This window comes from Oncorhynchus clarkii, chromosome 26 (assembly GCF_045791955.1).
Source record: "Oncorhynchus clarkii lewisi isolate Uvic-CL-2024 chromosome 26, UVic_Ocla_1.0, whole genome shotgun sequence".
Lineage (NCBI taxonomy): Eukaryota > Metazoa > Chordata > Actinopteri > Salmoniformes > Salmonidae > Oncorhynchus > Oncorhynchus clarkii.
The window spans coordinates 49,944,813-49,959,644 of NC_092172.1; the positions used below are offsets into that span (position 1 = coordinate 49,944,813).

The following is a 14,832-nucleotide window of genomic DNA, read 5'->3' on the forward strand; positions in this document are numbered from 1 at the left end:
GATTGATTTTCAGCCCCTTAGTTCCAGTGAAGGGAAATCTTAATGCTACAGACATTCTAGACCGGATTTTCCACAAACATAAAACGTTGTATCCAGGACAAAAAGAGAATTACTTTGCCACATCAGTTTTTGCAGTATTAGTTTAGTGTCTTAGTTTAGTGTCTCAAACAGGATGCATGTTTAGGAATATTTGTTATTCTGTACAGGCTTCCTTCTTTTCACTCTGTCATTTAGGTTAGTATTCTGGAGTAACTACAATGTTGTTGATCCATCCTCAGTTTTCTCCTGTCACAGCCATGAAACTCTGTAACTGTTTTAAAGTCACCATTGGTGACTGAGCGGTTTCCTTCCTCTCAGGCAACTGAGTTAGGAAGGATGCCTGTATCTTCTTAGTGACTGGGTGTATTGATGCACCATCCAAAGTTAGGAATGGTGTCTGTATCTTCGTAGTGACTGGGTGTATTGATACACCATCCAAAGTTAGGAAGGGTGCCTGTATCTTCGTAGTGACTGGGTGTATTGATACACCATCCAAAGTTAGGAAGGGTGCCTGTATCTTCGTAGTGACTGGGTGTATTGATACACCATCCAAAGTGTAATTAATAACTTCACCAACCTCAAAGGGAAATTCAATGTCTGCTTTTTTTATTTTATTTTTTATCCATCTACCAATAGGTGACGTTCTCCACGAGGCATTGGAAAAACTACCTGTTCTTTGTGGTTGAATCTAGGATTGAAATTCAGGGACCTGGCGGATAATTGTATGTGTGGGGTACGGAGATGAGCTAGTCATTCATTTCGCACACATAGAGTCCATGCAATTTATTATGTGATTTGTTAAGTTCATTTTGTACTCCTGAATTTATTTAGACTTGCCATAACAAAGAGATTGAATACTTATTGACTCAAGACATTTCAATTTTAATTTATAATTAATTAGTAAAAAATTCAGAAAAAACATAACTCTACTTTGATATTATGGGATATTGTGTGTAGGCCAGTAACAAACAAGCTAAATGTATTTATATTTTAAATTCAGGCTGCAAAAAAGTCAAGTTAACCAAATACTGTATCCACCCGGACAATCTGCATGGACCCTTTTTACACTAACTCTTGTCTCATCACATACACTGCTGCTACTGTTTATTATCTATCCTGCTTAGTCACTTTATCCCTACCTATATGTACACATCTACCTCAACTACCTCGTACCACTACACATTGTCTCATCACATACACTGCTGCTACTGTTTATTATCTATCCTGCTTAGTCACTTTATCCCTACCTATATGTACACATCTACCTCAACTACCTCGTACCACTACACATTGTCTCATCACATACACTGCTGCTACTGTTTATTATCTATCCTGTTGCTTAGTCACTTTATCCCTACCTATATGTACACATCTACCTCAACTACCTCGTACCACTACACATTGACTCAGTACTGGTACTTCCTGTATATAGCCAAGTTAATACCTCGTACCCCTGCACATTGACTCAGTACTGGTACTTCCTGTATATAGCCATGTTATTTCCTCGTACCCCTGAACATTGACTCAGTACTGGTACTTCCTGTGTATAGCCATGTTATTACCTCGTACCCCTGAACATTGACTCAGTTCTGGTACCCAGTGTATATAGCCATGTTATTACCTGGTACTTCCTGTATATAGCCATGTTATTACCTGGTACTTCCTGTATATAGCCATGTTATTACCTCGTACCCCTGTACATTGACTCAGTACTGGTACCCAGTGTATATACCCCTGCACATTGACTCAGTACTGGTAGCCAGTGTATACAGCCATGTTATTACCTCGTACCTGTGTACATTATACAGCCATGTTATTGCCTCGTACCCCTGTACATTGACTCAGTACAGGTACTTCCTGTATATAGCCATGTTATTACCTCGTACCCCTGTACATTGACTCAGTACTGGTAGCCAGTGTATACAGCCATGTTATGACCTCGTACCCCTGCACATCGACTCAGTACTGGTACCCAGTGAATACAGCCATGTTATGACCTCGTACCCCTGCCCATTGACTCAGTACTGGTACCCAGTGTATACAGCCATGTTATCGTTATTCATTGTGGATTTATTCCTCGTGTCATTATCTTCTATAATTTTCTAAAAATGTTCTCTGCATTGTTGGGAAGTCAGCATTTCACTGTTAGTCTACACCTGTTGTTTTACGAAGCATGTGACCAATACATTGGATTGGATTGGTTCTCCACCCTGTTGTTTTACGAAGCATGTGACCAATACATTGGATTGGATTGGTTCTCCACCCTGTTGTTTTACGAAGCATGTGACCAATACATTGGATTGGATTGGTTCTCCACCCTGTTGTTAGGGAGTTTCTGGAGGCAAAACTCTGGATATTTTTTTATTCCTACCGGTTTTTCCATAATTCCTGGTCGAAGGATTCCCAGGTGAAAGATTCCCGCTCCTTATTCTCTCCTATATTTCCACCGAGAATCCTTCCAGAACAGAAACTCTGAAAATAACCTGTGAACTCTGGGAGAAGTTTTTGCAACCCTAGGTTCTGAACACACCATGAATACACCCAAGAGTGACAAGGCTACAAGGTCTTTAAATTATATAAAGACAAAGATGCAATTAAAGACTGCACATTCCTAAATGAGTGAGATAATCAAGGGAAACGTAACTGTAAGCTCGTAACCAGCAGTGACTCCCTACCTGTAGTTGATGGGTGACCAGGATAATACTCTTCCCCTTCAGGGTCTTCTTGATACACTCCTCAAAGATGTGTTTCCCTACGTGGGCGTCCACCGCAGACAGAGGGTCGTCCAGCAGGATAATGTCTTTGTTGGAGTAGACCGCTCTGGCCAGACTGATCCTCTGCTTCTGACCCCCAGACAGGTTCAGGCCTCGCTCACCTATCTACAGAACCAGCAATACAACCCAGTCAGACCAGAACAGGTTCAGACATCACTCACCTATCTACAGAACCAGCAATACAACCCAGTCAGAACAGAACAGGTTCAGACATCACTCACCTATCTACAGGACCTCATATATATAATAGACTTAAACAAGCTCTCTAGGTTTCGGCCCTGTTCATCTATCTACAGAGAAACCCAGACGCTACCGACTAGGTTTCAGCCCTGTTCATCTATCTACAGAGAAACCCAGACACTACCGACTAGGTTTCGGCCCTGTTCATCTATCTACAGAGAAACCCAGACGCTACCGACTAGGTTTCGGCTCTGTTCATCTATCTACAGAGAAAACCCAGTCGGTAGCGTCCAGGTTTGGGCCCTGTTCATCTATCTACAGAGAAAACCCAGTAGGTAGCATCCGGGTTCGGGCCCTGTTCATCTATCTACAGAGAAAACCCAGTCGGTAGCGTCCAGGTTTGGGCCCTGTTCATCTATCTACAGAGAAAACCCAGTCGGTAGCGTCCAGGTTCGGGCCCTGTTCATCTATCTACAGAGAAAACCCAGTAGGTAGCATCCGGGTTCGGGCCCTGTTCATCTATCTACAGAGAAAACCCAGTCGGTAGCGTCCAGGTTTGGGCCCTGTTCATCTATCTACAGAGAAAACCCAGTCGGTAGCGTCCAGGTTCGGGCCCTGTTCATCTATCTACAGAGAAAACCCAGTCGGTAGCGTCCGGGTTTTGGCCCTGTTCATCTATCCACAGAGAAAACCTAGTCGGTAGCGTCTGGGTCTGGGCCCTGTTCATCTATCTACAGAGAAAACCCAGTCGGTAGCGTCCAGGTTTGGGCCCTGTTCATCTATCTACAGAGAAAACCCAGTCGGTAGCGTCCAGGTTCGGGCCCTGTTCATCTATCTACAGAGAAAACCCAGTCGGTAGCGTCCGGGTTTTGGCCCTGTTCATCTATCCACAGAGAAAACCTAGTCGGTAGCGTCTGGGTCTGGGCCCTGTTCATCTATCTACAGAGAAAACCCAGTCGGTAGCGTCCGGGTTTGGGCCCTATTCATCTATCTACAGAGAAAACCTAGTTGGTAGCGTCAGGGTCTGGGCCCTGTTCATCTATCTACAGAGAAAACCTAGTTGGTAGCGTCTGGGTCTGGGCCCTGTTCATCTATCTACAGAGAAAACCCAGTCGGTAGCGTCCAGGTTCGGGCCCTGTTCATCTATCTACAGAGAAAACCCAGTCGGTAGCGTCTGGGTTTGGGCCCTATTCATCTATCTACAGAGAAAACCTAGTTGGTAGCGTCTGGGTCTGGGCCCTGTTCATCTATCTACAGAGAAAACCTAGTCGGTAGCGTCTGGGTCTGGGCCCTGTTCATCTATCTACAGAGAAAACCTAGTCGGTAGCGTCTGGGTCTGGGCCCTGTTCATCTATCTACAGAGAAAACCCAGTCGGTAGCGTCCAGGTTCGGGCCCTGTTCATCTATCTACAGAGAAAACCCAGTCGGTAGCGTCTGGGTTTGGGCCCTATTCATCTATCTACAGAGAAAACCTAGTTGGTAGCGTCTGGGTCTGGGCCCTGTTCATCTATCTACAGAGAAAACCTAGTTGGTAGCGTCTGGGTCTGGGCCCTGTTCATCTATCTACAGAGAAAACCCAGTCGGTAGCGTCCAGGTTCGGGCCCTGTTCATCTATCTACAGAGAAAACCCAGTCGGTAGCGTCCAGGTTCGGGTCGTTATTTGAAAGTCAAAAGACGTTCTGAGCTCAAGAATCAACTGAACGACTCAAACCCTGGATATACGTGAGCCCTTACCTCAGTTTTATCGCCATAGGGAAGAATAGCCAGATCTGGTATCAGGCTACAGGCACTGATGACTTTGTCATACCTTTACGAAATACAAAAATGTGCAATAATTATTAAGACATTAAGACATTCATTCATTCATTCAGGAGAACAACATGGTTATCAGGGATTCATTCAGGAGAACAACATGGGTAATCAGGGATTCATTCATTCAGAGGAACAACATGATTATCAGGGATTCATTCATTCAGGAGAACAACATGGTTATCAGGGATTCATTCAGGAGAACAACATGGTTATCAGGGATTCATTCATTCTGGAGAACAACATGGTTATCAGGGATTCATTCAGGAGAACAACATGGTTATCAGGGATTCATTCAGGAGAACAACATGGTTATCAGTGATTCATTCATTCAGGAGAACAACATGGTTATCAGGGATTCATTCATTCAGGAGAACAACATGGTTATCAGGGATTCATTCATTCAGGAGAACAACATGTTTATCAGGGATTCATTCATTCAGGAGAACAACATGGTTATCAGGGATTCATTCATTCAGGAGAACAACATGGTTATCAGGGATTCATTCATTCAGGAGAACAACATGGTTATCAGGGATTCATTCAGGAGAACAACATGATTATCAGGGATTCATTCAGGAGAACAACATGGTTATCAGGGATTCATTCAGGAGAACAACATGGTTATCAGGGATTCATTCAGGAGAACAACATGGGTTATCAGGGATTCATTCATTCTGGAGAACAACATGGTTATCAGGGATTCATTCATTCAGGAGAACAACATGGTTATCAGGGATTCATTAATTCAGGAGAACAACATGGGTTATCTGGGATTCATTCAGGAGAACAACATGGTTATCAGGGATTCATTAAGGAGAACAACATGGTTATCAGGGATTCATTCAGGAGAACAGCATGGTTATCAGGGATTCTATCTGGTGAACAACATGGATTATCAGGGATGTGATATTATAACATCTATGTGATGTTGCATGTTAGCACTCAGTTTCGATAGCGGTCTTGTTTGTTTGTTTGTTTGTTTGTTTGTTTGTTTGTTTAGTGTACTTCGTGTTTTTTGTCACTCTTTAAAAGTACGTATTCACACCACGCTGCTCTTTGGTCTCCTCACTATGACGATTGTGACAATTGCCTGGAAGGTAAAGTAAAGGAGAACAGACCACAGTAACATTACCTGGCCAGCTAAAGTAAAGGAGAACAGACCACAGTAGCATTACCTGGCCAGGTAAAGTAAAGGAGAACAGACCACAGTAACATTACCTGGCCAGGTAAAGTAAAGGAGAACAGACCACAGTAACATTACCTGGCCAGGTAAAGTAAAGGAGAACAGACCACAGTAACATTACCTGGCCAGGTAAAGTAAAGGAGAACAGTAACAGTAACATTACCTGGCCAGGTAAAGTAAAGGAGAACAGACCACAGTAAAATTACCTGGCCAGGTAAAGTAAAGGAGAAAAGACCATAGTAACATTACCTGGCCAGGGAAGTAAAGGAGAACAGACCAGAGTAACATTACCTGGTCAGGTAAAGTAAAGGAGAACAGACCACAGTAACATTACCTGGCCAGGTAAAGTAAAGGAGAACAGACCACAGTAACATTACCTGGCAGGTAAAGTAAAGGAGAACAGACCAGAGTAGCATTACCTGGCCAGGTAAAGTAAAGGAGAACAGACCACAGTAACATTACCTGGCCAGGTAAAGTAAAGGAGAACAGACCACAGTAACATTACCTGGCCAGGTAAAGTAAAGGAGAACAGACCACAGTAACATTACCTGGCCAGGTAAAGTAAAGGAGAACAGACCACAGTAACATTATCTGGCCAGGTAAAGTAAAGGAGAACAGACCACAGTAACATTACCTGGCCAGGTAAAGTAAAGGAGAACAGACCAGAGTAACATTACCTGGCAGGTAAAGTAAAGGAGAACAGACCACAGTAACATTACCTGGCCAGGTTAAAGTAAAGGAGAACAGATCACAGTAACATTACCTGGCCAGGTAAAGTAAAGGAGAACAGACCACGGTAACATTACCTGGCCAGGTAAAGTAAAGGAGAACAGACCATAGTAACATTACCTGGCAGGTAAAGTAAAGGAGAACAGACCACAGTAACATTACCTGGTCAGGTAAAGTAAAGGAGAACAGACCACAGTAACATTACCTGGCAGGTAAAGTAAAGGAGAACAGATCACAGTAACATTACCTGGCCAGGTAAAGTAAAGGAGAACAGACCAGAGTAACATTACCTGGCAGGTAAAGTAAAGGAGAACAGACCATAGTAACATTACCTGGCAGGTAAAGTAAAGGAGAACAGACCACAGTAACATTACCTGGCCAGGTAAAGTAAAGGAGAACAGACCATAGTAACATTACCTGGCCAGGTAAAGTAAAGGAGAACAGACCATAGTAACATTACCTGGCCAGGTAAAGTAAAGGAGAACAGACCACAGTAACATTACCTGGCAGGTAAAGTAAAGGAGAACAGACCACAGTAACATTACCTGGCCAGGTAAAGTAAAGGAGAACAGACCACAGTAACATTACCTGGAAGGTAAAGTAAAGGAGAACAGACCACAGTAACATTACCTGGCAGGTAAAGTAAAGGAGAACAGACCACAGTAACATTACCTGGCCAGGTAAAGTAAAGGAGAACAGACCACAGTAACATTACCTGGCCAGGTAAAGTAAAGGAGAACAGACCACAGTAACATTACCTGGCAAGGTAAAGTAAAGGAGAACAGACCAGAGTAACATTACCTGGCCAGGTAAAGTAAAGGAGAACAGACCATTGTAACATTACCTGGCCAGGTAAAGTAAAGGAGAATAGACCATAGTAACATTACCTGGCCAGGTTAAAGTAAAGGAGAACAGACCACAGTAACATTACCTGGCAGGTAAAGTAAAGGAGAACAGACCACAGTAACGTTACCTGTCCAGGTAGAGTAAAGGAGAACAGACCACAGTAACATTACCTGGCCAGGTAAAGTAAAGGAGAACAGACCACAGTAACATTACCTGGCAGGTAAAGTAAAGGAGAACAGACCACAACAACATTACCTGGCAGGTAAAGTAAAGGAGAACAGACCACAGTAACATTACCTGGCAGGTAAAGTAAAGGAGAACAGACCACAGTAACATTACCTGGCCAGGTAAAGTAAAGGAGAACAGACCACAGTAACATTACCTGGCAGGTAAAGTAAAGGAGAACAGACCACAGTAACATTACCTGGCAGGTAAAGTAAAGGAGAACAGACCACAGTAACATCACCTGGCAGGTAAAGTAAAGGAGAACAGACCACAGTAACATTACCTGGCCAGGTAAAGTAAAGGAGAACAGACCACAGTAACATTACCTGGCCAGGTAAAGTGAAGGAGAACAGTAACATTACCTGGCCAGGTAAAGTAAAGGAGAACAGTAACAGTAACATTACCTGGCCAGGTAAAGTAAAGGAGAACAGACCATAGTAACATTACCTGGCCAGGTAAAGTAAAGGAGAACAGACCACAGTAACATTACCTGGCCAGGTAAAGTAAAGGAGAACAGACCATAGTAACATTACCTGGCAGGTAAAGTAAAGGAGAACAGACCACAGTAACATTACTTGGTCAGGTAAAGTAAAGGAGAACAGACCACAGTAACATTACCTGGCCAGGTAAAGTAAAGGAGAACAGACCACAGTAACATTACCTGGCCAGGTAAAGTAAAGGAGAACAGACCACAGTAACATTACCAGGCCAGGTAAAGTAAAGGAGAACAGACCACAGTAACATTACCTGGCAGGTAAAGTAAAGGAGAACAGATCACAGTAACATTACCTGGCCAGGTAAAGTAAAGGAGAACAGACCAGAGTAACATTACTTTGCAGGTAAAGTAAAGGAGAACAGACCACAGTAACATTACCTGGCAGGTAAAGTAAAGGAGAACAGACCATAGTAACATTACCTGGCCAGGTAAAGTAAAGGAGAACAGACCACAGTAACATTACCTGGCCAGGTAAAGTAAAGGAGAACAGACCACAGTAACATTACCTGGCCAGGTAAAGTAAAGGAGAACAGACCACAGTAACATTACCTGGCCAGGTAAAGTAAAGGAGAACAGTAACAGTAACATTACCTGGCCAGGTAAAGTAAAGGAGAACAGACCACAGTAAAATTACCTGGCCAGGTAAAGTAAAGGAGAACAGACCACAGTAACATTACCTGGCCAGGTAAAGTAAAGGAGAACAGACCATAGTAACATTACCTGGCAGGTAAAGTAAAGGAGAACAGACCACAGTAACATTACCTGGTCAGGTAAAGTAAAGGAGAACAGACCACAGTAACATTACCTGGCCAGGTAAAGTAAAGGAGAACAGACCACAGTAACATTACCTGGCCAGGTAAAGTAAAGGAGAACAGACCACAGTAACATTACCTGGCCAGGTAAAGTAAAGGAGAACAGACCACAGTCACATTACCTGGCAGGTAAAGTAAAGGAGAACAGATCACAGTAACATTACCTGGCCAGGTAAAGTAAAGGAGAACAGACCAGAGTAACATTACCTGGCAGGTAAAGTAAAGGAGAACAGACCATAGTAACATTACCTGGCCAGGTAAAGTAAAGGAGAACAGACCACAGTAACATTACCTGGCCAGGTAAAGTAAAGGAGAACAGACCACAGTAACATTACCTGGCCAGGTAAAGTAAAGGAGAACAGACCACAGTAACATTACCTGGCCAGGTAAAGTAAAGGAGAACAGTAACAGTAACATTACCTGGCCAGGTAAAGTAAAAGAGAACAGACCATAGTAACATTACCTGGCAGGTAAAGTAAAGGAGAACAGACCACAGTAACATTACCTGGCCAGGTAGAGTAAAGGAGAACAGACCACAGTAACATTACCTGGCCAGGTAAAGTAAAGGAGAACAGACCATAGTAACATTACCTGGCCAGGTAAAGTAAAGAAGAACAGTAACAGTATCATTACCTGGCCAGGTAAAGTAAAGGAGAACAGACCACAGTAAAATTACCTGGCCAGGTAAAGTAAAGGAGAACAGACCACAGTAACATTACCTGGCCAGGTAAAGTAAAGGAGAACAGACCATAGTAACATTACCTGGCAGGTAAAGTAAAGGAGAACAGACCACAGTAACATTACCTGGTCAGGTAAAGTAAAGGAGAACAGACCACAGTAACATTACCTGGCCAGGTAAAGTAAAGGAGAACAGACCACAGTAACATTACCTGGCCAGGTAAAGTAAAGGAGAACAGACCACAGTAACATTACCTGGCCAGGTAAAGTAAAGGAGAACAGACCACAGTCACATTACCTGGCAGGTAAAGTAAAGGAGAACAGATCACAGTAACATTACCTGGCCAGGTAAAGTAAAGGAGAACAGACCAGAGTAACATTACCTGGCAGGTAAAGTAAAGGAGAACAGACCATAGTAACATTACCTGGCCAGGTAAAGTAAAGGAGAACAGACCACAGTAACATTACCTGGCCAGGTAAAGTAAAGGAGAACAGACCACAGTAACATTACCTGGCCAGGTAAAGTAAAGGAGAACAGACCACAGTAACATTACCTGGCCAGGTAAAGTAAAGGAGAACAGTAACAGTAACATTACCTGGCCAGGTAAAGTAAAAGAGAACAGACCATAGTAACATTACCTGGCAGGTAAAGTAAAGGAGAACAGACCACAGTAACATTACCTGGCCAGGTAGAGTAAAGGAGAACAGACCACAGTAACATTACCTGGCCAGGTAAAGTAAAGGAGAACAGACCATAGTAACATTACCTGGCCAGGTAAAGTAAAGAAGAACAGACCATAGTAACATTACCTGGCCAGGTAAAGTAAAGGAGAACAGACCACAGTAACATTACCTGGCAGGTAAAGTAAAGGAGAACAGACCATAGTAACATTACCTGGCCAGGTAAAGTAAAGGAGAACAGACCACAGTAACATTACCTGGCCAGGTAAAGTAAAGGAGAACAGACCACAGTAACATTACCTGGCCAGGTAAAGTAAATGAGAACAGACCACAGTAACATTACCTGGCCAGGTAAAGTAAATGAGAACAGACCACAGTAACATTACCTGGCCAGGTAAAGTAAAGGAGAACAGACCACAGTAACATTACCTGGCCAGGTAAAGTAAAGGAGAACAGACCACAGTAACATTACCTGGCAGGTAAAGTAAAGGAGAACAGACCACAGTAACATTACCTGGCCAGGTAAAGTAAAGGAGAACAGACCACAGTAACATTACCTGGCCAGGTAAAGTAAAGAAGAACAGACCACAGTAACATTACCTGGCCAGGACAAGTAAAGGAGAACAGACCACAGTAACATTACCTGGCCAGGTAAAGTAAAGGAGAACAGACCAGAGTAACATTACCTGGCCAGGTAAAGTAAAGGAGAACAGACCATTGTAAAATTACCTGGCCAGGTAATGTAAAGGAGAATAGACCATAGTAACATTACCTGGCCAGGTTAAAGTAAAGGAGAACAGACCACAGTAACATTACCTGGCCAGGTAAAGTAAGGGAGAACAGACCACAGTAACATTACCTGGCAGGTAAAGTAAAGGAGAACAGACCACAGTAACGTTACCTGTCCAGGTAGAGTAAAGGAGAACAGACCACAGTAACATTACCTGGCCAGGTAAAGTAAAGGAGAACAGACCACAGTAACATTACCTGGCAGGTAAAGTAAAGGAGAACAGACCACAATAACATTACCTGGCAGGTAAAGTAAAGGAGAACAGACCACAGTAACATTACCTGGCAGGTAAAGTAAATGAGAACAGACCACAGTAACATTACCTGGCCAGGTAAAGTAAAGGAGAACAGACCACAGTAACATTACCTGGCAGGTAAAGTAAAGGAGAACAGACCACAGTAACATTACCTGGCAGGTAAAGTAAAGGAGAACAGACCACAGTAACATTACCTGGCAGGTAAAGTAAAGGAGAACAGACCACAGTAACATTACCTGGCCAGGTAAAGTAAAGGAGAACAGACCACAGTAACATTACCTGGCCAGGTAAAGTGAAGGAGAACAGTAACATTACCTGGCCAGGTAAAGTAAAGGAGAACAGTAACAGTAACATTACCTGGCCAGGTAAAGTAAAGGAGAACAGACCATAGTAACATTACCTGGCCAGTTAAAGTAAAGGAGAACAGACCACAGTAACATTACCTGGCCAGGTAAAGTAAAGGAGAACAGACCATAGTAACATTACCTGGCAGGTAAAGTAAAGGAGAACAGACCACAGTAACATTACCTGGCCAGGCAAAGTAAAGGAGAACAGACCACAGTAACATTACCTGGCCAGGTAAAGTAAAGGAGAACAGACCACAGAAACATTACCTGGCCAGGTAAAGTAAAGGAGAACAGACCACAGTAACATTACCTGGCCAGGTAAAGTAAAGGAGAACAGACCACAGTAACATTACCTGGCAGGTAAAGTAAAGGAGAACAGATCACAGTAACATTACCTGGCCAGGTAAAGTAAAGGAGAACAGACCAGAGTAACATTACCTGGCAGGTAAAGTAAAGGAGAACAGACCACAGTAACATTACCTGGCAGGAAAAGTAAAGGAGAACAGACCATAGTAACATTACCTGGCCAGGTAAAGTAAAGGAGAACAGACCACAGTAACATTACCTGGCCAGGTAAAGTAAAGGAGAACAGACCACAGTAACATTACCTGGCCAGGTAAATGAGAACAGACCACAGTAACATTACCTGGCCAGGTAAAGTAAAGGAGAACAGACCACAGTAACATTACCTGGCCAGGTAAAGTAAAGGAGAACAGACCACAGTAACATTACCTGGCCAGGTAAAGTAAAGGAGAACAGACCACAGTAACATTACCTGGCCAGGTAAAGTAAAGGAGAACAGACCACAGTAACATTACCTGGCCAGGTAAAGTAAAGGAGAACAGACCACAGTAACATTACCTGGAAGGTAAAGTAAAGGAGAACAGACCACAGTAACATTACCTGGCAGGTAAAGTAAAGGAGAACAGACCACAGTAACATTACCTGGCCAGGTAAAGTAAAGGAGAACAGACCACAGTAACATTACCTGGCCAGGTAAAGTAAAGGAGAACAGACCACAGTAACATTACCTGGCCAGGACAAGTAAAGGAGAACAGACCACAGTAACATTACCTGGCAGGTAAAGTAAAGGAGAACAGACCATAGTAACATTACCTGGCAGGTAAAGTAAAGGAGAACAGACCACAGTAACATTACCTGGCCAGGTAAAGTAAAGGAGAACAGACCACAGTAACATTACCTGGCCAGGTAAAGTAAAGGAAAACAGACCATAGTAACATTACCTGGCCAGGTAAAGTAAAGGAGAACAGACCATAGTAACATTACCTGGCCAGGTAAAGTAAAGGAGAACAGACCACAGTAACATTACCTGGCAGGTAAAGTAAAGGAGAACAGACCACAGTAACATTACCTGGCCAGGTAAAGTAAAGGAGAACAGACCACAGTAACATTACCTGGCCAGGTAAAGTAAAGGAGAACAGACCACAGTAACATTACCTGGCCAGGTAAAGTAAAGGAGAACAGACCACAGTAACATTACCTGGCCAGGTAAAGTAAAGGAGAACAGACCACATTAACATTACCTGGCCAGGTAAAGTAAAGGCGAACAGACCACAGTAACACTACCTGGCAGGTAAAGTAAAGGAGAACAGACCACAGTAACATTACCTGGAATGTAAAGTAAAGGAGAACAGACCACAGTAACATTACCTGGCAGGTAAAGTAAAGGAGAACAGACCACAGTAACATTACCTGGCCAGGTAACGTAAAGGAGAACAGACCAGAGTAACATTACCTGGCCAGGTAAAGTAAAGGAGAACAGACCATTGTAACATTACCTGGACAGGTAAAGTAAAGGAGAATAGACCATAGTAACATTACCTGGCCAGGTAAAGTAAAGGAGAACAGACCATTGTAACATTACCTGGCCAGGTAAAGTAAAGGAGAATAGACCATAGTAACATTACCTGGCCAGGTTAAAGTAAAGGAGAACAGACCACAGTAACATTACCTGGCCAGGTAAAGTAAAGGAGAACAGACCACAGTAACATTACCTGGCAGGTAAATTAAAGGAGAACAGACCATAGTAACATTACCTGGCCAGGTAAAGTAAAGGAGAACAGACCACAGTAACATTACCTGGCCAGGTAAAGTAAAGGAGAACAGACCACAGTAACATTACCTGGCAGGTAAAGTAAAGGAGAACAGACCGCAGTAACATTACCTGGCCAGGTTAAAGCAAAGGAGAACAGACCACAGTAACATTACCTGGAAGGTAAAGTAAAGGAGAACAGACCACAGTAACATTACCTGGCAGGTAAAGTAAAGGAGAACAGACCACAGTAACATTACCTGGCCAGGTAAAGTAAAGGAGAACAGACCACAGTAACATTACCTGGCCAGGTAAAGTAAAGGAGAACAGACCACAGTAACATTACCTGGCCAGGACAAGTAAAGGAGAACAGACCACAGTAACATTACCTGGCCAGGTAACGTAAAGGAGAACAGACCAGAGTAACATTACCTGGCCAGGTAAAGTAAAGGAGAACAGACCATTGTAACATTACCTGGCCAGGTAAAGTAAAGGAGCAGAGACCATAGTAACATTACCTGGCCAGGTTAAAGTAAAGGAGAACAGACCACAGTAACATTACCTGGCCAGGTAAAGTAAAGGAGAACAGACCACAGTAACATTACCTGGCAGGTAAAGTAAAGGAGAACAGACCACAGTAACGTTACCTGTCCAGGTAGAGTAAAGGAGAACAGACCACAGTAACATTACCTGGCCAGGTAAAGTAAAGGAGAACAGACCACAGTAACATTACCTGGCAGGTAAAGTAAAGGAGAACAGACCACAATAACATTACCTGGCAGGTAAAGTAAAGGAGAACAGACCACAGTAACATTACCTGGCCAGGTAAAGTAAAGGAGAACAGACCATAGTAACATTACCTGGCCAGGTAAAGTAAAGGAGAACAGACCATAGTAACATTACCTGGCCAGGTAAAGTAAAGGAGAACAGA

The 14,832-nt window shown here is 43.2% G+C and overlaps 1 protein-coding gene across 1 annotated transcript in view; it reads right to left on the bottom strand.

Moving 5' to 3' along the window:
• Nucleotides 1–14,832, bottom strand: part of LOC139384896 (ATP-binding cassette sub-family C member 12-like) — a 110,553-nt gene that overhangs the window by 65,267 nt on the left and 30,454 nt on the right. Inside the window, exons 14-15 of the mRNA XM_071129796.1 lie at nucleotides 4,728–4,800; nucleotides 2,715–2,918 (exon numbers count right to left, since the gene is read on the bottom strand). Of these exons, the coding sequence (XP_070985897.1) occupies nucleotides 2,715–2,918; nucleotides 4,728–4,800 (277 nt within the window). The remainder of the gene's footprint in view (nucleotides 1–2,714; nucleotides 2,919–4,727; nucleotides 4,801–14,832) is intronic.